At 37.5% G+C, this 26,333-nt stretch overlaps 1 protein-coding gene across 4 annotated transcripts in view; it reads left to right on the plus strand.

Moving 5' to 3' along the window:
* VPS13B (vacuolar protein sorting 13 homolog B) overlaps positions 1-26,333 on the plus strand; it is a 1,042,333-nt gene that overhangs the window by 680,849 nt on the left and 335,151 nt on the right. For all 4 annotated transcript variants that reach the window (XM_071207936.1, XM_071207935.1, XM_058275777.1 and 1 more), the window contains 2 exons: positions 10,943-11,069; positions 13,802-13,945. In XM_071207936.1, coding sequence (XP_071064037.1) covers positions 10,943-11,069; positions 13,802-13,945 — 271 coding nt within the window. The remainder of the gene's footprint in view (positions 1-10,942; positions 11,070-13,801; positions 13,946-26,333) is intronic.

The raw sequence follows: 26,333 nt of genomic DNA on the forward strand, positions 1-26,333 counted from the left end.
GGTTGTTTATCTTTTTGTTTTCAAGATATATGAGTTCTTTATATATGCAAGTTATAAGTCTCTTATCAGATATATGGTTGCCAAATATTTTCTCCCATTGTGTAGGTTCCCTTTTTACTTTCTTGACAAACTCCTTTGAAGTGCAGAAGGCTTTAATTTTGAGGTAGTCCCATTTATCTATTTGTTCTTTTGCTGCTCGTGCTTTTGGTGTGATATTCATGAAGCCATTTCCTATTACAAGGTCCTGTAGATGTTTCCCTACACTGCTTTCTAAGGTCTTTATGGTCTTGGCTCTTACATTTGGGTCTTTGATCCATCTTGAGTTGATCTTTGTATAAGGTGTGAGATGGTAATCCTCTTTCATTCTTCTACATATGGCTATCCAGTTCTCCAGGCACCATTTGTTGAATAGGCCATTCTCTCCCAGTTGAGAGGGTTTGGTGGCTTTATCGAATATTATATGTCTATATACATGAGGTTCTATATCTGAACTTTCAATTCGATTCCATTGGTCTGTGTGTCTCTCCTTATGCCAGTACCATGCTGTTTTCACTACTGTAGCTTTGTAGTATGTTTTGAAGTCAGGAAGTGTGATTCCTCCTATTTCGTTTTTCTTTTTCAATATGTCTTTGGCTATTCGGGGCCTCTTTCTATTCCAAATAAATTTCATAGTTAGTTTTTCTAGTTCCTTAAAGAAGGCTGTGTTGATTTTTATTGGGATTGCATTGAATGTGTAGATCAGTTTTGGTAGGATAGACATCTTAATAATATTCAGTCTTCCTATCCATGAACAGGGAATATTCTTCCATTTATTTAGGTCTTCTTTGATTTCCTTGAACAATCTTGTATAGTTCTCAATGTATAAGTTTTTTACCTCTTTAGTTAAATTTATTCCTAAGTATTTGATTTTTTTATTTACTATTGTGAATGGTATTTGTTTCTTGATTTCCTCCTGATCTTGCTCATTATTGGTGTACAGAAATGCTACTGATTTTTGCGCATTGATCTTATAACCTGCGACTTTGCTAAACTCATTTATGAGTTCTAGGAGCTTTGTTGTAGATCTCTCAGGGTTTTCTATATATAGGATCATGTCATCTGCAAATAATGAAATTTTGACTTCTTCCCTTCCAATTTGAATGCCTTTTATATCTGGTTCTTGTCTCAGTGCTCGAGCAAGTACTTCCAAGACAATGTTAAATAGGAGCGGAGACAATGGGCATCCTTGTCTTGTTCCTGAGTTTAGAGGGAAGGATTTCAGGATTTCGCCATTGTACACAATGTTGGCTTTAGGTTTTTCATATATACTCTTTATCATGTTCAAAAAATTTCCTTGTATTCCGATCTTTTGGAGTGTTTTTATCAGGAAGGGGTGCTGTATTTTGTCAAATGCCTTTTCTGCATCTATAGATATAATCATGTGGTTTTTTTCTCTCAATCTGTTTATATGGTGTATTACATAGATTGATTTTCTTATGTTGAACCATCCTTGCATACCTGGAATAAATCCCACTTGGTCATGGTGTATAATTTGTTTAATGTGTTCTTGAATACGATTAGCAAGTATTTTGTTAAGTATTTTTGCGTCTAGGTTCATTAGAGAAATAGGTCTGTAATTTTCCTTTCTTGTGGTGTCTTTGTTTGGCTTTGGTACTAGGGTAATGTTGGCATCATAGAAGGAATTAGGCAGTGTTCCTTCTGTTTCAATTTTTTGGAATAGTTTCAACAGGATTGGTGTTAGTTCTTTCCGGAATGTTTTGTAGAATTCACCTGTGAATCCGTCTGGCCCTGGGCTCTTCTTAGTTGGGAGATTTTTAATGACTGATTCTATCTCTTTGCTTGTGATTGGTTTGTTAAGATCATCAATTTCTTCTTTCGTCAGTATGTGCTGCTTATGAGTTTCTAGGAATTTGTCCATTTCCTCTAAATTGTCATTTTTGTTGGAATATAGTTTTTCAAAGTATCCTCTTATGATAGTCTTTATTTCTGTGGGGTCAGTGGTGATATCACCTTCCTCATTTCTTATTTTGTGTATTTGCATCTTTTCTCTTTTTTTCTTTGTTAGTCTCTCTAAAGGTTTGTCAATTTTGTTGATCTTCTCAAAAAACCAGCTCTTGGTCTTGTTTATTTTTTCAAGTGCTTTCTTATTTTCTATTTCATTTAGTTCTGCTCTTATCTTTGTTATTTCCTTCCTTCTTCTTCCTGTTGGGTTACTTTGTTGTTGTTTTTCTAATTCCGTCAAAAGTGCAGTTAGTTCTCCAATTTTTGCTCTTTCTTCTTTTTTGATATATGAATTTATGGCTATAAATTTCCCTCTCAGTACCGCTTTTGCTGCATCCCATAAATTTTGGTATGTTGTGTTATCATTATCATTTGTTTCAAGGTAGTCATTGATTTCTTTTGAGATTTCCTCTTTGACCCACTGTTTTTCTAAGAGTGTTCTGTTTAATTTCCAAATTGTCGTGTGGAGTCTGGGTCTCTGTCCCTTGCAAATTTCCAGCTTCACTCCACTGTGGTCAGAGATATTGTTTTGTATGATTTCGATCTTTCTGAATTCATTAAGCCTTTCTTTGTGGCCTAGCATATGGTCAATCTTGGAGAATGTTCCATGTGCGCTTGAGAAAAATGTATATCCTGCTGTGTTTGGGTGTAATGATCTATATATGTCTATTAGATCCAGCTCTTCTAATATACTGTTCAAATGTTTTGTTTCTTTAGTGATTCTCTTTTGATATGTTCTGTCCAGAGTTGATAGTGGTGTATTAAAATCCCCCACTATAATCGTAGATGCATCTATTCTTTCACTTAGTTTTTCCAGCGTTTGCCTCACATATTTAGAGGCGCCCTTGTTAGGAGCATAAATATTTATGATTGTTCGATCTTCTTGACAGATTGTCCCTTTCACTAAAATATAGTATCCTTCTTTGTCTCTCACAATTGTTTCGTATTTAAAGTCTATTTTGTCTGATATTAATATAGCTACTCCTGCCTTTTTTTTGGTTGTTGTTTGCTTGTATGATTGTTTTCCAGCCATTCACTTTCAACCTCCATGAGTCTCTGGGTCTAAGATGTGTCTCTTGTAGGCAGCATATAGATGGGTCGTATTTCCTTATCCAGTGTCCCAGTCTGAATCTTTTGATAGGTGAGTTTAATCCGTTGACATTCAGTGTTATTACGTTTAGAGAGTTATTTATGGTAGCCATATTTTGGTTGGATTTGTGTTTGTTATATTTTGTTTGCATTATTTTATTTTCCCCTTCTATTTTTGTCTTTCTTGTTGCTTTTACACTCTCCTCCATCTCTGACTGTCCTGTTTTTTCCTTTCTTCCTGCAGAACTCCCTTAAGAATTTCTTGAAGGGGAGGTTTCTTGTTGATATACTCTTTCAGTTTCTGTTTATCTGTGAATATTTTGAACTCTCCATCATTTTTGAATGCTAGTTTAGCTGGATAGAGTATTCTTGGTTGGAAATTTTTTTCCTTTAGTACCTTGACTATATCATACCACTGCCTTCTTGCCTCCATCGTTTCAGATGAGAAATCAGCACTTAATCTTATAGAGTTTCCCTTGTATGTGATGGTTTTCTTTTCTCTTGCTGCTTTTAGAATTTTTTCTTTGTCTTGAGCATTGGATAATTTGACAAGTATATGTCTTGGGGTGGGCCTGTTGGGGTTTATGACCAGGGTAGTGCGCTGTGCTTCTTGGATATGTACATCTGTCTCTTTCAGTAGATTTGGGAAGTTATCATTCATTATTTCCTGCAACACTCCTTCTGACCCCTTTCCCTTCTCTTCTCCTTCTGGAATGCCTATAATACGTATGTTTGAGCGTTTTGCGTTATCATTCAGGTCCCTAATTCCTATCTGGATTTTTTCTACCTTTTTATTGACCACTTCTACTATCTGTTTGATTTCCAATGCACTGTCTTCCACATCACTAATTCTCTGCTCTGCCTCTTCTAGTCTGCTGATATTTGCTGCAAGTGTATTTTTGATTTCTTGAATTGTGGTGTTCATTTCCATCATATCTGTTATTTTTTTGCGCATGTCTGCAATTTCCCCTCCAAGTGTTGTCTTCATGCTGTTAACCTCTTTCATTACTTCATCAAATTTGTTGGTGATAAATGTTCTGAGATCTTTCATTGCTTGTGCGAAGTCCTGCCCCCCTTCCTGATTGGATTCAGCCATGTTTTCCTGATTACTGGTTTGGTTTGTAGATTTTTGTTGCTGTCTTGTCAACATTTTTTCTTGATGGGTTTAATCAGTTCCTTAGCTTCTTTGTCTAGTCTTGGCGATTAATTAGCTGTTGTTTTTGCGTAAGTGTTATATCTTCTCTTTGTCACTTTGTTCTTCTTATTCCAATTTCTTATTGCTAGTTAAGCTCACTTTAAAGGAAAGTATTAGTGCTGGGGAAAGGCAATTGTGTAAGGGAGGAAAAAGTGTGAAGTAGTATTGGTGATATATGTTAACAAAGCAACAATATGAGTTCTGGGAGGATGGAGGTTAGATCATGTAAATTGTGTAGAGTTATAGTAGTAGGAAAGTACCTATAATGAGGTAGACGACTGAATATGGGAGGAATGTGGTACGTACTATGAGGCTATTGTATGGGAAACGGACTTTGGCCCAGTGGTTAGGGCGTCCGTCTACCATATGGGAGGTCCGCGGTTCAAACCCCAGGCCTCCTTGACCCGTGTGGAGCTGGCCATGCGCAGTGCTGATGCGCGCAAAGGAGTGCCTTGCCACACAAGGGTGTCCCCCACGTGCGGGAGCCCCACGCGCAAGGAGTGCGCCCGTGAGGAAAGCCGCCCAGCATGAAAAGAAAGAGCAGCCTGCCCAGGAATGGCGCCGCCCACACTTCCCATGCCGCTGACGACAACAGAAGCGGACAAAGAAACAAGACGCAGCAAATAGACACCGAGAACAGACAACCAGGGGAGGGGGGGAAATTAAATAAATAAATAAATCTTTAAAAAAAAAAAAAAGAGGCTATTGTTTTCGTGAGAGAGGGAAAGAGAAAAGAAAGGTAATAGTTTCAGAGACGAATACCAGATGGAAAACTAAACAAAGGTATTAGAAATTAAGAGTTAGACACTTTGTGGATCAAAGAAAGGGAGATGGAATATAGGAGAGATAGCAGATGGTGGAGGATATCAAGTTGTAGGGGAAAGGGGATAGTGTAGATAGGCTAAATCTATTCACAGAGAAATGAGGCAGTGGAGGGTGAGGAAACCCAGCAAATGTGAGGTATTTCCTGTAGGACCTATTGTATTGTTAAGATAAAATAGTATAAGAAGAATATTGGGGACAGGAAAGAGAGGATTAAAAAAAAACAACAACAACAACAAAAATAAAATAAAAATAAAAAAAACAAAACAAAAAAAAACAAAGAACAGAAACCCCGCCGCCAGGCTCGGCTGGGCTCGGCTGGGCTGGGCTGGGCTCCGGTCCCCCGCCCTCCGCGGCTCGGCTGGGCTTGGCTAGGCTCGGCTGGGCTCGGGTCCCCAGCCCGTCGCGGCTCGGCTGGGCTCGGCTTTCCCGCCCGCCGCCCGCCGCGGCGCAGCGTGGCTCGGCTCTCCCGCCCGCCGCCCGCCGCAGCTCGGCTGGGCTCGGCTCCCTCGCCCGCCGCCCGCCGCGGCACAGCGCGGCTTGGCTCTCCTGCTCGCCGCCCGCCGCGGCGCGGCTGGGCTCGGCTGGGCTCGGCTTCCCCTCCCACCGCGGCGTGGCTCGGATCCCCCGCCCGCCTCCCACCGCGGCCCAGCTAGGCTACCCTGGCCGCCGCCCTCCGGGGCTCGGCGCGGTGCTAGCTGCCTCGGCTCTGCCTACCCAAGGAGGGAATCCTCCACACGTAGCTGGGATCTCCGTGTATATTTCACAGACGGATCCTCTCTGTTACCTTCCCTCCAAATCAATGTCCAGACACCTTGGGACCAGGAAAAATCCCCAAACAGCCCGGTCCCAAAGAGTCTCTGACGCCTCCCAGCCGATTCCCTCCAGGAGCTAGTAACCGGGAAGTTCACTCAGCCGCCATCTTGCCTCCTCTTCTCTGATTATTTTGTTTACTTATGTTTCTTGGTAAGCTGAACTCCATAAGACAGGCACCAAGTATCCATTTTTCCTTTGTATTCCCAGCATCTGGCAGAGGGCCTGACACCAGGTTGGGCTCTTAGTTCACGTTCCCTATATTTCAGGTACTGATAAATGCTATGGAAATAGTATAAGAGTGTGGTGAAGTAAGAGTAACTTAGATTGGGCTCAAAGAAGACCTCTTCTAATAACTGAATGACAAGAATGATTTACCCATACGAAGACCCTTGGAGTGTTTCTAGTAAGTATTCTAGATAGAGGAAAGATCCTAGAGTAGGAATAACTTTGGCACATTTGAGTATTATGCCTGACTGGGATGAGAGACGTATTAGAAGATGACATTATAGGGAAAAAGAGCAAATCATGAATGGTCTTGGAGGCCAAGGGGAGTTTGGATTTTGATTTAATTGCATTGGAAAGTCATTAAATATTGTTCCTCTTGAAGAATCACCTAAGTGGGTTCAAACTCATATCAAAATATTTGATTTTATAGTTAATATATATATAAAACTTTCATTAATCTAGAAATAAGAGGAATCTTAAAATAGGTATAATTAATCAAATTATGACAAGTCATTTTCCAAGTAGCAGACTGTTTAAAATTAATATTTGTGATTATATTTAAGAATAACCACTGTAAGGGATTATCTTCTGGAAGTAAGTTCAGCTGAGAGTCTTCAAGACCCAGAGAATCAGGAAGCGGACTTGGCCCAGTGGTTAGGGCGTCCGTCTACCACATGGGAGGTCCACGGTTCAAACCCTGGGCCTCCTTGACCCATGTGGAGCTGGCCCACACAGTGCTGATGCGCGCAGGGAGTGCCCTGCCTTGCAGGGGTGTCCCCCTCGTAGGGGAGCCCCACGTGCAAGGCGTGCACCCTGTAAGGAGAGCCACCCAGCACGAAAGAAATTTCAGCCTGCCCAGGAATGGTGCCGCACATACGGAGAGCTGACACAAGATGACACAACAAAAAGAAACACAGATTCCCGTGCCGCTGACAACAGAAGTGGACAAAGAAGAAGACGCAGCAAATAGACACAGAGAACAGACAACCGGGGCTGGGGGGGAGGGGGGAGGGAAGGGGAGAGAAGTAAATAAATAAATAAATCTTAAAAAAAAACAAAAAAAAAACAGAGTCATCATTTGTGTAATTGTCCTGTACACACACAGACCATCTAGCAGTTTTGATTCTGTATTTTAGGTGCAATATTTTCCAAATCTTGGTGCCATTCTTTCTTCTAGTCATTCTTAATTAGCAGTTTTTGAAATGTAGATCTTTAACTGCTTTAATATTTCCAATAGGAGTGGCTGTAATTCAAATGGTTGAGCACTTGTTCCCCATGTACAAGGTCCTGGGTTCGATCTCCAGTACCCCTAAAAACAAACAAATGAAAAAACTGTTTCTCACTGGGAAGTGGATATAGCTCCATGGTTGAGTGCTTCCTTCCCATGTACAATGTCCTGGGTTCAATCACTGATACCTCCTGAAAAAAAAAATTTCCACAAAGGCATGTAAAATTGTATGACAGATGGGCAAAAGAATCTGAACCGAAGAAAGATGATCACAGCCTTCTGAAATATTTATTTTCATGACTACATCTGTGCCTTCTTGCTTAAAAACAATTTTGGAGAACTATGCTTTTCCTTGTTTAAGATAAACTTGCCCAAAAGCTTAACAGAATAGTTAACACACATGATTCTTTTCCTGTTATTTGGTTCCAGCCTTATGATTGTCAATATTTTGTTATATTCAAAGAGAATTCAGTAAGTTTCTATGATCATCATCCACTATACTAGATGGTAGGTATAAATAATTGCATACTTTGCTTCTATGGACAATGCAGAGATAAATCATTGTTACATTTGAGCACATCAGAGAAATACATCTTTCACAGCTCCTAACCCCACATGTTAAGGCATTATTTAGGTAATTTATTTCCTATAGCTGATTTTAATATCTTTTCTTCATTTTGGTTGGTCAGATGTTTCACCAAGATATGTCTAATTGTGGATTTTATCACACTTAATTGAATCAGGACTTTTTATGCTTCCTGAATCTGGATTGACGCATTTCATCAGTTCTGGAAATTCTCAACCATTATCTCTTCGATATCTTCCCTTTTCCATTCTTTCCATTCTCTCATTTGTAATGCTAATTAAATATATTGGACTTGCCCCTTCATTTCTCTTAATTTTTCTTTTCAACTTTCCATTAAAAATTTATTTTTGTTTATCCTTGTTTATCCTTGGAATTTTCTCAAATCTGTATTGTGGTTTACTAATTTTCTCTTAAGCAATATCTAAAATGCTGTTATTCCATCTATAGTGTATGTAATTGTAGTAACTTTTTCATTGTTAGAAATTCTATCTAGTTTTTCAAATCTGCCTTGACTTTTTGTGGCGGGGGGGCAGTTTACTGGCTTGTTTTTCTCATGCTATTTATGTCATCCGTATGTCTTTAATAATTTTAAACAAATTTATCATATTGTCCATATGTAGCTATTCTATTATATAAAGTTCTTGATAATGAACTGGATAATTGGGTTTAATTCTTCTGCTAATAAAGAATAGTTGTTTTTTAAATGTATCAAATAATCTGTTATTAAGAGTTTATCTTCAGTGGGCCTTAATGAGAAATCATTTGTGTTCTGGTTTGAGGGCATATTCTTCCTCAGGGGTTTTGTGTCTATTTCAGACAGATGCCCTTGGATTATCAAATAACTCAGAATGGGGATGCCTGGACCACAAAGGGTAGTATAAATTAAAGTCCCTCCCTGCCCCCCACACAAACACAGGGGATTTCCCATAGTTCTTATTTTCCAAGGAGATGTCTGTTTTATTTTATCATCTTTATTTGTTTGTTAGTTTTTAAAAATAAGCTCACATGCCAATAGTCAGACTTCTTTGCCCATCCCTGTTTCAAATGGGCATATGTTTTTCTGGCTTTTCAAATGCCCCAGCTTTAAGTAGGCAGCTCATTTCAAAATCCTTGCCTATCAGAGGATCTAAGGATTAGCCTGTTGTCTCAGTATGACTATTAAAAATATAATACCCTTGTTTATTGAGTGTGGCTTTGACTCTCAGTCATTGACATGTTCCTTAATACTTTGGGTTTTAATTCAGTCTTTGACCATTGAAATCTAGATTGCTATCTTGTAAAATATTGCCAGAATTAGTAGTGATTTCTTTGGCTTTTTCTTTCTTCCTTTCAAATTCATTTTTGAAAATACTTAAATCCACAGATTTTCATTAATTTTTGTGAAGATGATTGTTGTCATTTCATATACTTATCTGAGATAGCCCAAAAGAAAAAGATAGTACTATGTGCCAGGAAAAGTATAGTTTTACAGGACCATTGACTTATTTAAATTTTCTTTTTATTTCTAAGGTCATAGGTCTTTCATATGTTGTATTGCTGATTTAACTCATCACAAAATGGAAAAGTTGTATGATATGGAGAAGTACTTTTTTTTCCATCAGTACTTTAGCTAATATTTGCTCTTATTTGGTTTCCTGCCATCTTTTCCATTTTAAGATATTTTTGATACCTCATATATTTTAGCAATCCCTTATGAGAGCATCTCAGATGTTACATGTTTCTCACATTGGTTGTTTTATGAAATTTAAGCTATTGTACTATAATTACAGTGTCCCTCAGGATTTCAACCCTTCCTCTGTATTCAGAAATTTTAATACTTCTTGCTGTTACCCTCTACATATCAGATCTCTTAATTCTTTAAAATTGACTTTGTTGAAACTCAACACTTAACACGTCATAGAACCAGATGATCCAATTTGCTTTTTTGGCAGACACTGTATCTTGCAAAGTTCAACAAAAAATATTAGTACTTTCTAGACTATTTGGATAGAAAAAGATGCAGAAATATTTGAGTTTTATTTAGATGTTTTCATGATATTAACTTATGCCTGTTCCCTTATCTTAGCTTTATCACTTTATAATATAAAGGAATAATGAGACATACTTAGGAGTATTAAGTGAATGGTTTCAAAGACCTTTCAGTTATGGTTTTTTAGTAAAACATAACATTGCTTTATTTTATAAAATGCAAATTAAGAACATGGGTAGTATCTTGACGCCCTGCACCAACACAGTCTCTGGTTTCTTAGTAAATTTTTCCAATTCATCTACCAAAAATGCAGTGCTTCCTTTGAAATTATTAGTAGTTTTGAATGTAGAATAGAAATACTCTACTAACTGATTAAAGTGAGAATGTGTAAAGAACAATTAAAATAGAGGCCAACAGCTGCTCTGATGTTAGTTTGTCCTTTATCCAATTCTGAAGCCTTTGTTTGGGCATCTTGAGCCCAACCTTTCTTTCCTCTTAGGTAATATAGGGCTAGCAATGATCTTTACTGTATACATAGTATACAGTATGTGAGGAAGCATTCAGAGTCAAACTCACAAAAGCCATTTCCATTACAGCAAAGGTGCTATTAATCCATGAAATCAACATGGATCAAAATATTGGTTATTTTTAATTTCAAATATATGGTTCTTGGAGCTTAAAAAAAAAAGATGTCAAAAGTAAACCAAAAAGATTAGAAGACTGACAGTTGTCAAATGAAGGGTCAGAAGTATTAAAGGATAGGAAATTTTAAATTGTCACAAAAATAGTAATAAGACTATTTTTAGAAATAAAAGATATACTATTTGCAAGAACAAAAGGAATTAAAAATAGAGGAAGTACTTCATTAAAAAGTCCTGGGATGATATCAATTAATATGAAATTTATTAGTTATACATGAGTTTCTCAGTGATTTTTTTAGATTTGTACAAATCTAATGAAAATTATGCTAAAAAAATGAAATAGGTGATTGTTTTTTACTTTATTTTTCAGTATACAGCGGCATCAAGAAAGGAGAGCAATTTTGACTCCAATTTTGACAGATTTTTCTGTCCGAATAACTGGAGCACCTGCCATTATTTTCACCAAAGTAATTTCTCCAGAAAATTTGCATACTGAGGTTAGTACATAATTTAGTTTCGTTTCAGTCTAAGTAATGGAACAGTTCCTGTTTATACATCAGGGATTCTCACAGTTTCAACCCACAGAACATCAAATTAGCTTATTTAACAATAACAGTTATGGCTAGAAATTTTTTAGCATTTTTTAGGTATCAAGTACTGTTCAGTTATTATTTTTCATGTAATAACTAATTTATTCTCACAATAATTCTATTAGCTACTGCTACCATCCCCATTAGGGAATAAGGAAACTGAGGCGTAGAGACATTAACCAACTTACCCACATTTTCACAAGTAGTAAGTAGTAGCAGAGCAGGATATGAACCCAAGCAGTCTGGGTCCAGATCCTATACTTCTGACCACTGCAACCTCTTTCTAATGAAAATGACAATAACACTGATAGATAACAGAGTTCTTACATGGGCTACCTTACATGGAGACTTGTACATGAATTACTTTATTTAGTTTTCACAACATTAATAAGTACTATTAATGGCCATATTTTATAGATGAGGTAACTGAGGTTAAAAATAGACTAAGTAATTTGACCAGTGTTAATTAGCCAATAAATGGTGAATCCAAGTTTCAAGTCAATCACTATGGTGTACTGCCAGCATTCCTCACTAAAATAGGACTGCAATAAAAATGTGGACCACCATAACATAAAACATTTTTCATAGAAATTTTTGTTATGCTAAACACATTTTAAACTTTTTGGTCATCCACAGAATTGCAGGCAGTTTGCAAAAGTTCAGAAAAATTAGGTTTAAATTAAATATATTAATTCAAACAGGTAAAATCATACATTCCTTCTCTGATTTTTTTAAAACAATATTCATGTGTATATTATCTAATTTGATGTTTCTAATAGCCCTAAGAGGAAAGTTAGTTTAGACCAGGTATCTTATATATCCACAAAAAGTGTATAAAAATAAAGTTTACTAAGACCTTACAATTACTTATTAGCACAGTTGTTTTAGATTACACATTTCAAACTCCTCATATGGTGCTTTTTCCTTTATACTATTGCTGCTATGAAAATGTGAATAAAGACTCACATTGGAATCACACTTAGGTAGTCATTTCTATTACCTGTTTTATTTGGCTCACAAAATGAAATAACATAATTGTTTTTAATTAATAAGACTTTTTTCCTGAAAATACTTTTTATTTGGATTTTCAAATACTTACCATAATGAAATCAGAAAAAGGTATGAATATATCAAAGTGCTTAATAAAATACCATCCTGTCTTAATGATTTCATCTTCTAATTTGGAGACATTATTTTTAAGCTCCCCATTCACAGATGAAAGAAATATGAAACTAGGGATCAGAAAATCTAGTTCCAGGACATACCTTAAATACTTGTGCATCGTTTTCCTTATACACACTTTAGTTGCCTCATATATAGCTACCTCCAGTTTGTTGAGAGGATCATATTGAGCAAAAGACATAATTATAATAATTATTATAGCAAATAATAGTATTGTATGTTATTTATTAAATTTGACAGCTGCTGATTCTACCAATTACATTCATGCTACTTAACTTACTAACATAGGATCAATCATTTACTATTTTTTTTGGAGGCCCAACATGGATAGAACTTTAAAGATATCTTTAGTACAGGTTTTCCTCCCCTTGAACAATGTTAGTGAAAAGTTATTTTAAAAATTTCTGAATCAGTGTACTTTTTTTCCTTTTCATCACTACTTGAGGAGTAAAATAAGAATTCTAATTATAATGAGTAAATACAGGAAACTCACAGAGAAAAAGATAATTTAACCAGAAAAGGAAAATCATTCCAGGTATGCTATTCTTTATGGCTTTAGTTTTAAAGTTGCTCTGAGTTGTCTAGTTTGTACTTGGGCCAGTCATAGTTTCCTTAATCCATTCTCTTGGATGACACTACTAAGAAGGTCTGTTGGACATTTCCAAGCATTTGAACATTGTCCATATGTACTTCATGACAAGAGGCAGTACTTCTTCTTGTTAAATGAAGCTGCTGGATTCTTTTTTATTTCTGTTTTCCTATTCTGAATGGTTTTCCAATGATGAATGTCGAAGTGATTCAGTTATGCAGAACAGTATCAGAAAGTAGTAGATATCTACCTAATGCTGCCAAGAATTTAGCCATTTGAAGAAGTGAAATTAATTAGTCTAGCTATCTTTGGCTTCAGCACTCTATTTTGTTACAAATCACTTGGAATATATCCTTTGGAGAATACTCATACCATAGCACTTGTGATTGTAAATGCCTGCCTGCAGTTGCCTGTTTACATCTGTCTCCCCAGGTAAATTATAACCTCCTCAAGAACAGGTTGCCTTTCAAGACCAACATTATTCTTTGTGATATTCCTGGCACTGTAGCCTGGTATTTAGGATATGCTCAGTTAATATTTGTTCATTTGAATGAACAATCAAGATTATGCTAAAATTTGCATCATTGTTTACATATTGAAACAGTGTAGTAGTTTGAGGTAAGCAGAAGCCAAATGGATATCAAAAGATGAAAATTTCGTATTGTGAGTTTGTTGCCCTGTAATTATCACAAATTAATCCATTAAAACTATGTTTAGTGGGCATGCTTATGATTTCTGCTACTCTCTTTAACATATGAACTTGAGTCCCAGGAGATTTTATCAAAGTTGCAAAGATCAAATAAGAATGATAAATTATCATCTAATGCTGTCATATTTCTTTATCTGTATGCAACCTTTTTTCCTTTAGGAGATTTTAGTGTGTGGCCATTCCTTGGAAGTGAATATAACCACAAACCTGGACTTCTTCCTAAGTGTGGCTCAAGTTCAACTCTTACATCAGTTATTGGTAGCCAATATGACTGGTCTGGAACCATCAAATAAGGCCACAGAGGTAACTTACCTGATTTTAATTAGGCTAACTACACTTGTGACAGCTTTACATTCGTAGTAGGAAAACTATAATTAAACTAAATGTTTTTGTGCCAATTAATTTGGATTTAACATTAGAATATGGTTATAAATCATTTTGGATTAATGGTCTTTATTTTTGAGATTTGTTTGGTCACTTTTTCTCTTATTTATTATGTACCTCTGGAAAATTGTTGTGGCCTGGCCTCAGAAAAGCCTCTGTTAAAAATATAATTTTATTACCCTGATGAAATTTCTAAAGTATATTGCAAGAAACCTAGAATAGCTTTCACTTACTCAGTTACATTACAGGGATAGGGCCTCTTTTGGAAGTGAATTTTGTAAGAGTACTATGGGACTATCTTCAATAAATGAATTGTAAAGCATTCATTTCCCATGCTCAGTGAAGAATGGATACAATCATATAAGTTGAATGCCTGCCTAGAATTTTAATTTTGATCCTATGTTCATTGAAAGCCTGCATTATAACCACAAAGTATGTTAGCATGAAACAAAGGAAGCTGCCTATTAGATGCTTCTCAGGATCTGCTTTCTTTGCTTCTGACTTTCTGCAATTCCATAATTATATCTGTATTTACAGCAAATCTTTTATAAAAATCAGCTGAGGAAACCATTTATCAAAATGACATTGCATTTGTTTTTGTCATGTGATGAAGAAGGTTCTATGTTCTGTTTATTAAGAAGATAAGGGAGAAAGGGATATTCACTGCAAGCCACTTGATACCAGGCAATGTGCCAGACATTTTCATTTACGTTAACTCATCTGTGTTTAAGGAACTTGTTATCTCCACCACTCTGTGAGGTAGATACGAGCACTATTCTCATTTTACAAGGGGGATCTTGGGGCTCAAAGAGAAATCATATACATACAGCTTGTAAATGATGGACCTGAGCCTTGAATCCAGGACTTTCAGCTTAGTACCCCATCCATCCTGCAACAGTTTGTGTGCTATAGCTATTACATTCTTCTCTCAATCATCTTTATTTAAAAATATATATATTTTGCTATGATAAAATTTTTTTTTTTAAATGGGGTTTTCTAACTTGATCATCTTTTACCACTCATGCTTTCTTTTCTATTCATGGTCTTTTTAGAAAGAACTTTAGAGCTATATAGCCTTCAAAGTTTTTATTTATCTCCAGTGTACTTTAGGAATCCATACAAATATAATTATATGACATAAAAATAGGCAGGGTAAAAATATTTCTCCGTGGCATTTTCAGTGAAATTCATGAAGCAATTTTGGTTTGAAAAGAGTATTTTACATTCCTGTATTATTTGTGTCAACTTTATAAATCTCCCACATCAAGGAACTCCAACTCACGAATACTGAAGTTTTTACGAATTCACACAACTTAGCTGTGTGGAGCTGGCCCATGCGCAGTGCTGATGCACCCTGCCACACAGGGGTGTCCGCTGTGTAGGGAGCCCCATGCACAAGGAGTGCACCCCATCAGGAAAGCTGCCCAGTGCAAAAGAAAGTGCAGCCTGCCCAAGAATGGCGCCTCACACACAGAGAGCTGACACAACAAAATGACGCAACGAAAAGAAACACAGATTCCTGGTGCCGCTGATAAGGATAGAAGCAATCACAGAAGAACACACAGTGAATGGACAGAGAGAGTAGACAAACGGGGGGGGGAGTGATGGGGGAGAGAAATAAATAAATAAATCTTTTTTAAAAATTATTCAATAATTTGATAGGTATATTTTTGTCTAGTAGAGGAAATATATGTACTATAAACAAAGAGAAGGAAAAATGACCATATCTTTTGTAAATAGAAGTGCAAACATTGGTACAATCTGAGAATTATTGCTAGAACCATTCTATTTAATATTAATTTTAATTCTATGGCCAACTAATACATGATGAAACATTCAAGTTCACAGCTAAAAGAGAATAACTACTGGGTGATAAAATAACCAGCCATCCATTTAGGCAAATTTCTTCCCATGTTGAACATAACTTTTCCAATGTTTTTGCTCTGAAAAATGTGCTATAGATAGTGACCATGTATTTGTACTGGTTAATTTTCATTGTCCCTTTGGAGCACTATGACTTCCAGGATTGCCAGTGCTCAGAATATTGTTTCCCCCATTTAAATTAACATTCTTCTGTTTCTCTGTACATGTTATACAGGCTGAGAAAGTACATGAGGGAAATAAACACTATTCGAAAAGCCAAAATGTATTCCATTTTACAAAGTATATGTCCTTCTGTATCTTACTTATTGCCAGAGTTCACCATCCCATTCTATGTTTCTTGTCTCCATGACAACATCTGGCTCTACAGGACTAGTATAACAGGAATTTTATTCAGAATTTTTGCATTTTAGTTCGATGATATTTACATGCGGTGGGAGTTAATCTCCTCGATACCTTCATAGTGAAAACCAAATGTATATATAATTCTAATATTCCTCCTACTATAGAACCCCACTCCTCAGCCTTGATTTCTTTACCAATATATAGGTTTTATGTATATATATAGGCAAGGTTATGGTGACTGAAACCATTGTTTACCCTTTGAAAGATTCTTTACCTTCTTTCAAGGGGATCTTGGTCCCATAAAGACCCATGATTATTAGTAATATAATTATAACATTCATTAACAAGATGGTTTAGTAAAATGTGCAAATAAATTTCAAAAGCTTTTGCAAGCCAATGTGAATAAAAGTTTAAAAGTTTTAATTTGTGCACATATACTTGGAAGTAATAATGGAGGCTATTTTTATATGATAAGAAAAGGCAACTAAAGATCACTATGAATCTTCCTAAAGTTATCATTTTACAGGAAATTATAATAGTTCAAAAACAAAACAAACCAAAAAAATCCTACCTTTATATTGTTTTATCCCAATTGCAGTCACACAATAAAACATATACATCATAAAGAAAGAATATTTATATAGAATATTAAAGTATTAAGTTGATTTTGACTGAAAAAAAGAAAGCTGAGCAGTCTATTTGAAATTTATAGTATCATAAAGAATATAGATAAAATACTGAAACCTAGCCTATTACCTTGAGATGGTTAATCTTTTATAATGTAATTTTATTTTTAGCAAATACTACGTGAATAAACATAATCAAATATTTCTAAAATCTATCAAAAAAGCATCAGCTGAGAATGCAGCAAGATGGCAGCAGAGTAAGGAGCTCCTAGAGTCAGCTCCTGCTACAGGGCAGTTAGCAAACACCCAGAGCTCTCTGGAGCTAGCTGAAGCACCTGTTTGGGGGCTCCAGGAGACCAGAAGAGCATCCTGCAATGTCCCTGAAGGAGTGGAAGGAGAAGACTCATAAGTAGAGTGCTCCACACCCAGGAAGCCGTTGCCCATCTGCCACTGGAGGCACAAGGCACCTCGGGAGCTGTTCTGTGGCTGGAATTGAAAGCTCCACTTTCCCAAAATGGGGGAGGAAGAGACAGTTAGGTACCAGTTTCAACTACTGATGAGGAAATTCAGCGGGCTAAAGTATAACCCTGAGAACAGCTGAAGTTTGAGCTTGTCCAAGTCAGAAAGAGTCCGGGAGCTGCCATCTTAATGCCGCATCTGGCACCAGGGGAAGCGGGGCAGACTGAAAATCCCAGTGCTGGTGGGGATCGGCTTCTTTCCATCCAGATCAGATTGCAGCTCAGCCTAGGCCCCAGTGCCACTTCCAGCAGGAAGAAAGCTGCGGGGACCTGCGCCAGCTGCAGAGGCCAGTGACTATCCTACTCTGGTGGCACGAGCTGCCCCAGGAGCTGTTCTGTGACTGGAATTGGAAGCTCCATATCCCAGAAACGGGAAAGGAGGAGACGGTTGGCTACTATTTTGGCTACTGATTGGTAGACTTGGCTGGCTAAGATATAACCCTAGGAACAGCCAGGGTGTGAATCAGCCCAAATTGGAAAGAGGCCAGTAGCCACTGTTTTGACTCCACCACCACCTAAGGGGAAGCCAGGCTGACTGAAACTCTCAGTGTTGACAGCAACCAGTTTCTTTCACGCAGATTGCCTGCAGCCCTAGCCTAGGCTTCAGCCCCGCCTCTGGAAGGGAGAAGGCTGAGGAGCCCTGCACCAGCCTCTAAAGGTAACTGCAGGTAACTTTGGTTGGCATAGACCAAAAATCAGAAGTCTACCAGGGCAACTGTGGTCATCTTGGACCCTCACTGCATAGATTGCTACCCACACCTACAGCTCCATCCCTGCCCCAGGCAGAGGAGAAAGGATGTGAAGTTTCATCAGTCTCTCTGGGCAATTACAGTCTAGGCCTGCACTTGGATTATTCCACAGAACTGTGACTCTGTCCCTACCCCTGGCAAAGGAGAAAGTTGGAAGAAGTTTCATTGGTCCCTGGCACAATGAGGACAGCTTGAGCCTCCACAGCTTACAGCACCAACCACATACTTGGCTCCTAACTGCACAACCAGCAAGGGAGAAAGGATAGGAAGCTCTAAACTAAAGAGAAAAACTGCATCCAGAAAAATTCTCTAGAAAGCCAGATGCAAAGACACCAACAAAAGATTACAATCCACACCAAGAAACAGGAAGTTATGGCCCAGTTAAAGGAACAAGATAAGCCTCCAGATGACATAAAGGAGTTGAGACAACTCATCATAGATGTTCAAACAAATCTCCTTAATAAGTTCAGTGAGCGGGCTAAAGAGATTAAGGATATTAAGAAGACACTGGATGAGCACAAAGAAGAATTTGAAAGCATACATAGAAAAATAGCAGATCTTATGGGAATGAAAGGTGCAATAAATGAAATTAAAAAAAACATTCGAATCATATAATAGCAGATTTGAGGAGGTGGAAGAAAGGATTGGTGAGCTTGAAGAAATGGCCTCTAAAAGTGAACATACAAAAGAACAGATGAAGAAAGAATAGAAAAAATTGAACAAGGTCTCAGGAAACTAAATGACAGCAAAAGGCATGCAAACATACATGTCATGGGTGTCCCAGAAGGAGAAGAGAAAGGAAAAGGGGCAGAAGGAATATTTGAAGAAATAATGGTAGAAAATTTTCCAACCCTACTGAAGGACATAGATATCCCTGTCCAAGAAGCACAACATACTCCCATCCAAAAAAATCTGAATAGACCAACCCCAAGACACATACTCATCAGAATGTCAAAGGCAAAAACAGAGAATTCTGAGAGCAGCAAGTGAAAAACAATGCAAAACATATAAGGGATATCCAATAAGATTAAGTGCTGATTTCTCACCAGAAACCATGGAGTCAAGAAGACTAGTATTTAAGATACTACAAGAGAAAAACTTCCAGCCAAGAATCCTATATCCACCAAGACTGTCTTTCAAAAATGAGGACGAGATTAGAATATTCACAGATTAACAGAAACTGAGAGAATTTCTAAGCAAGAGACCAGATTTTCAGGAAATACTAAAGGGTGTGCTAGAGCCTGAAAAGACAGGAGGAAGAGGCCTGGAAGAAAGTCTAGAAATGAAGATTAGATCAATAAAAGTTACTAAACTTGTTAAAAGAGTAGTGAAAATAAAATATGACAGATAAAACTCAAAGAGTCAGGAATAAACTTAACCGACAATGTAAAGCAATTGTATTCAGAAAACTGCAACTCAGTGTTAAAACAAATCAAAAAAGCCCTAAATAACTGGAAGAATATTCCATACTTATGGATTGGAAGACTAAATATCACTAAGATGTCAATTCTACTCAAATTGATATACAGATTTAACGCAATCCCGATAAAAATTCCACCAGCATTAAAGAAAAAATGAAAACACGATCATTAAATTTATTTGGAAGGGTAAGATGTCCTGAATACCCAAAAACATCATAAAAAGGAAAAGTGAGCCCCCATCTCCAGACTTTAAATCATCATACCTACCGATAGTGGTAAAAACAGCATGGTACTGGCCTACAGACAGACACAATAGACCAATGGAACCAAATTTATGGTTCAGAATCACAACCTCACAGGTATCGTCAAGTAATTTTTGACTAGCCTGTCAAAATCACACAACTCGTGCAGAATCCTCCATTCAACAAATGGTGCTGAAAGAATTGGATATCCACAGCTGAAAGAAGAAAAGAGAGAGCCCTTATCTCACACCTTATCCAAAAATTAACTCAAAATGGATCAAAAAACTAAAAATAAAAGCAAGAACCATAAAACGTCAAGAAGAAATTGTAGGAAAATATCTTCAAGACCTGGTGGTAAGTGGTGGATTCTTAAAGTAGATAAGAGGAGGACTGAGTAGACTACTGATGTTTAATGTATGTAGAAATTTTAATTAGCTTTCCTGTAAAAGTGTGGAAATGTATAGAGTGGATGGTAATACACAGTGAGTAACAGCTAGTTTATAAATGGGGATGTGACTGAAAATGGTAGTCTAGTTATGTAAATACCAGTTGACAGAATGCTAGAGAATAATCTAGGAACTGGATAGAACAGTAAACCAGGAGGTGGATGAGAATTTTGGTTGATGATACAGATGTAAGAGTGTCCTTCGTGAGCTAGAACAAATGTATATCACTACTGCAGAGTATTGGGAATGTGGAGAAGCATGGGAAAAATACAGCTGGAGTGACCTATGGACTGTGGTTAGTAGTAATAATATAATATTCTTGCATCTATGCGAAAGATGTACTGTGTTGAACTGAGGCAGTATGGAAAATGTGAGCCAAATGTACACTATGGGCATGATAACAAGCAGATGTTATTATTTTATCTGTAGCAAATGACAGTGTGTTGATGGAAGGGTGTTGTTTGAGAATTCAGCACATGCACATGATTGTTTTATAAGTTTACAACTTCTGTCATAAAAAATATATTTAAAAAAATAATAATAGGGTGGGTTGGGGGGAAAACACACCAAATGTAAGATAACAACTATGATTAGTAGTAAGATTTTGACAATATTCTTTAATAATTTGTAACAAACGTCTCATGACAATGCAAGGTGTTGGTGGAGAGTTGATGTATGGGACCCCTGTATGATGTTATGCATATTTGCTTTGTAAGTTCACCACTTTTACTGTACACTTAATTATTTATGTATGATCATATATAAATGATATAAAGATAATAATAGGACTGGTTGGGGGAAAATTACTTTGTTTAGTAGTAATATTTTGACAATGATCTTTAATCATTAGTTAAAAAGGGTTTAAAAACAATGCAAGTTATTGGTGGTAGGGTGAGTTATGAGAGTCCTGTATGATGTTATATATATTTGTTTTGTAAGTTCACAACTATTATTATACATTTTTTTTATGTTTATGTATGAGTGATATACTTTAATAAATGAAAAAAAACAAAAAAGCATCAGCCCCCTGTTTCTCCACTCCATCCATCTTGCTCCCTATGGTCAGTCATTTTCAACTCTATAAGCCATTGCTTCTGGTATTTATCTCCATATTTATGAATAACGTGAATATGGACTATCATCTCTTAATTCACTCTTCTTAGCATTACCTATTGAGTTGCTATTTATGGTAGATGAGTGTTCTAGCTCTTGTACTTCCCTTCTACTCCTCAATCTTCCCAATAATCTTATATCATACTTTTTATATAAGTCAGTATGAATTTCCATTATAGAGATACTGTAAATATTGATTATAGTTCAGTGAAGTAGTATACCAAGCTTACTTCATAATTTTCCCTCCTGACGTCAATCACTGCCACATGTTTTATTTGCTGAGCTTTTTAAAATCTCTGCATCTGCAACCCGCCCCTCCCCCTCCATCCCACACCACCCTATACCCTGCTCCTACAAGTGACTCTGCATAATGCCTAACAAGTTAATTTTTGATACTTGGAACTTAACAAATAATGTCCCCTCAATTTTTCCCTCTAAAGCCATTTTTCCCAAAGTCCTTTCTGTTCCTTCTCCTTTCTGACCGGTAGTTCTCTAGACTTACTGCACAGTTGGCACAAAGGAACCAGGTAAGAGAAGAGTGTGCTTTTACCATGTTTGAGGTTGATGTAACAAGTTTTTTGTTGTTTTTTTCCCAAAGATTTATTTTTATTTATTTCCCCCCCACCCCCCATTCCACCCATTCTACCCATTTTCTACTCTCTGTGTCCATTTGCTGTGTGTTCTTCTGTGTCTGCTTGTGTTCTCATAAGGCAGCTCCGGAAACTGATCCTGGGACCTTCTGGAGTGGGAGAGAGGCGATTACTTTCTCGCGCCACCTTAGCTCCCCTGTCCTGCTATGTCTTCCTGTGTTCTCTCCTCTGTGTCTCTTGTTGCTTCATCTTGCTGTGCCAGCTCTCTGCATTGGTCAGCACTCCTGTGTGGGTTGGCTTTTCCCACGCAAAGCGGCATTCCCACGCAGGCCAGCTCTCCTGTGCAGGGCCACATTCCCACATGGGCTGACACTCCGAGTGGGTCAGCTCGCCGCATAGGCCCACTTGCCCTCACCAGGCGGCCCTGGGCATTGAACCCTGGACCTCCCATATGGTAGACGAGAGCACATTTGGTTGAGCCACATCCATTTCCCAGTGTAACGAGTTTTGGAGAGAATCTAAGCTATCAGGAAAGTAATGTGTTCTTCCATAAATATAAATTAGTAAATATGCCAGTATTTTTATTGGACCATTCTGGAATGTGAATTATTTTTAGTTCCTATTTAAAAATAATATAATAATATAGAAAAATATTGTATTAAGGTTTCTTATTTTTCTGGGAAAAAATCCTGAGAACATATGTAGGTAGTAGAGGTGGGGTTTGAAAGTGGGAACTAAGACTGGTGTGGGGAGTGTGTTGATGTTCTAGTCTATTTCGATGCTTTCTATTTCAATCTTGAGGTAGGCATAGATGGAAGAGGCTGATTGAGGGGTTACATATTTCTGTATTTAGGAAAGGAGATGAGAATTTTAGTTGATGTGCGTGTGGGGCCCTCCCATTGATGTTGCTATGCTGAGTATTTATTTGTTTTCCTTTAGAGGTACCTGGATAGACCTCTTGTAACCAAGCAATAAACACAGGCACCAATAAAATATGGATTCAAGCAGTGTCTTAAATGGACAAAAGGGGCTGTGAGAAATACCCTGAATTTCTTGAAATCCAGATCTGGAAAAGAAATCAAACATTTACTACTTATCCTCTCTAAGGAAAGGACTTCTTAGGAAGAGTGAACTGTCAAACCTGTCAGGATTTTAGTTAGGCCTTGTAAATGTTAAAGATAGTATCATTTTCTCCAGAAAAATCAGCTTGTGTGGAGAGAGAAACACATAATAGTTGCCTTGAGGTAGATGCAAAATATCAATAAGGGAATAAAATTTTTAATTTTTTTCAACCATGCTGATGTTTATCCCTTATAGGTTTCTTGACCAGAAATCCAGTGAATGAGTTAAGTTTTCCTTAGGGTATATTAAACTGTCTACCCTACCCTTATTCAACAAGTATTTATTTAGGGCTTATTATATACCAGATATACTGACTATTTACTGGGGGAGATATAAAAACTTAATACATTGTGGTCTCTACCCACTATAATTTTTTAATCTGGTTAACATGTAAATTATAGACAAAAGATAAGTAATAATTCAAAGAAGTATGTGAAAAGTTAAATATGCTCTATCAGAAATTAGTGTTATGAGACATCAGGGATTGAAAGAAGGTTTTAGGCCAGGTAGCCAGATATCTAGGTTTATGGAGAAGTTGGAAATTAATAGGCAAAGAGTGGCATATTTATTTACTCAACAAATACTGAGCCCCTTCTATGTTTCAGACACTATTACAAATACTAGCATGACAGCATTAAACAAAAGAAACATTTCTGTCCTCAAATTCTAGTTCTTATATATTTAGTGGGGAAGATAGTCAATAATAAATAAATAATTGGAGCTATATCAAAATATATATACAATGACTCATATGCAAAGATTACATGCTTCCAAATTTTCTATAATTAATTTATTATACTATACAAACTGAACCTCACTGAGGTTAAGGATACTGGCTATCAGGGTAGGAAAGTGTAGACCCTTTAGGATTTTGGAGCAAAGCCCTGTCATCATGTACAGATAACTACTCTCCTTCTGAGAAACAGCTTTTGGCTTTAGTAGAGACTGAATACCTATCCATGGGCCACCAAGTTACCATGAGACCTGAGTTGCTTGTCATGAACTAGATGTTGACTGACCCACCAAGCCAATAGGTTGGGCATATACATCATCACTTCATCATCCAATGGAAGTGGTATATATGGGATTGGGCTTGACCAGGCCATGAAAGCACAAGTAAGTTACAGAAGGGAGCAGCCCAAATGTTCATGGCCCCTACTCCGGCCACATTACCATCTCTTTCCCAGCCTGCAGCCATGACCTTGTAGGGAGTTCTGTACAATCAGTCGACTGATGAAGAGAAAACTCAGTCCTGGTTTACAGATGGTTCTACAAGGTATAGAGGTATTCTGTAAAGAATTAATGAATGAGTTCAAGGTTGCAGGATGCAGTGAATGGTTTGAAAATGAAATTAAGGAAACAATTACATTTATAATAGCACCAAAATAATAAAATATTTAAGAATAGGTTTAACAAAAGAAATGCAAAACTTATAGTCTGAAAGCTAAAAAATTTTGCTGAAGGAAATTAAAGATTTAAATACATAGTAAAACATTCCATGTTCATGAACCAGAAGACTTAACATTGTTAAGATTACAAGACTTGGGAAACGGACTTTGGCCCAGTGGTTAGGGCGTCTGTCTACCACATGGGAGGTCCAGGGTTCAAACCCCGGGCCTCCTTGACCCATGTGGAGCTGGCCCATGCGCAGTGCTGATGCGCGCAAGGAGTGCCCTGCTACACAGGGGTGTCCCCTGTGCAGGGGAGCCCCATGCGCAAGGAGTGCACCCATAAGGAGAGCCGCCCAGCGCGAAGGAGGGAGCAGCCTGCTGAGGAATGGCGCCGCCCACACTTCCCGTGCCGCTGACGACAACAGAAGCGGACAAAGAAACAAGACGCAGCAAAAAGACACAGAAAACAGACAACCGGGGGAGGGGAGGGAAATTAAATAAATAAAAATAAATCTAAAAAAAAAAAAAAAAGATTACAAGACTTCACAAACTGACATACTATAGACTCAATGCAATACCTATCAGAATTCCAGATGACATCTTTGTGGAAATTGACAAGCTGATCCTGAAATTCATGGGATCCAGAATAGCCAAAACAATCTTGAAAGAGAAAGACAAAGTTAGAAGAATGCTATCTGATTTCAAAACTTATTTCAAAAGAAGGAGTTGTCCTAAATGATATTGCAAGGACAGATGATGGACATTATGTGTCCTGCCATAACCTACTGAATGTACTGGGAGAGAGTGTAAACTACAATGTAAACTATTATCCATGTGGTGCAGCAGTTCTCCAGAATGTATTCACGAAATGCAGTGAATGTGCCACAATGATGAAAGAGGTTGTTGATGTGGGAGAAGTGGGGGCAGGGGGTATATGGGGACCTCTTATATTTTTTAATGTAACATTTTTTGTGACCTATCTATCTTCAAAAAAATACAATTTAAAAAAAAATGATGGGGGTGGGGAGTGGGGTATATGGAAATCTCATGTTTTTTTTAAAGATTTTTTTTTATTTCTTTCACTCCCTCCCACCCCCACTTTTTCTGCTCTCTGTGTCCATTCACTATGTGTTCTTCTGCGTCCACTTGTATTATCAGGCGGCACTGGGAAACTGTGTCTCTTTTTTGTTGCATCATCTTGCTGTATCAGCTCTCCATGAATGCAGCGCCACTCCTGGCAGGCTGCACTTTTTTCACGCGGGGGCAGCTCTTCTTGTGGAGTGCTCTCCTTGCACATGGGACTCCCCTACGCAGGGGACACCCTTGCATGGCACAGCACTCCTTGCGCAACAGCACTGCATATGGGTCCACTCACCACATGGGTCAGGAGGCCCTGGGTATAGAACCCTGGACCCTCCATATGGTAGGTGGGTGCTCTATCAGTTGAGCCACGTCCGCTTCCCTCTTATGTTTTTTAATGTAATGTTTTTTGTGATCTATTAACTTAAAAGATAATTATAAAATTAAATTTAAAAAGAAAAGTCAATATGTTACTGGCAAAGGCTAGACCTATAGATCAATGGAATAAAAATAAGAGTCTAGAAATAAACCCTCACATTTATAGTCAATTGATATTTGACAAGCTAGCCAAGACCATCCAATGGAGGAAAGAATAGTCTTTTCAACAAATGGTGCTGGATTAGTTGGATATCCACATGGAAAAGAATGAAACTGGGCCTCTACCAAACAGCATATACAAAAATTAACTCAAACTCAAAATGGGTCAAAAACCTAACTGTAAGTGCCTAAAATATAGATAGAAGAAACCATGGATGTCAATCTTTATGGCATTGGATTAGGCAA

This window comes from Dasypus novemcinctus, chromosome 14 (genome assembly GCF_030445035.2).
Source record: "Dasypus novemcinctus isolate mDasNov1 chromosome 14, mDasNov1.1.hap2, whole genome shotgun sequence".
Lineage (NCBI taxonomy): Eukaryota > Metazoa > Chordata > Mammalia > Cingulata > Dasypodidae > Dasypus > Dasypus novemcinctus.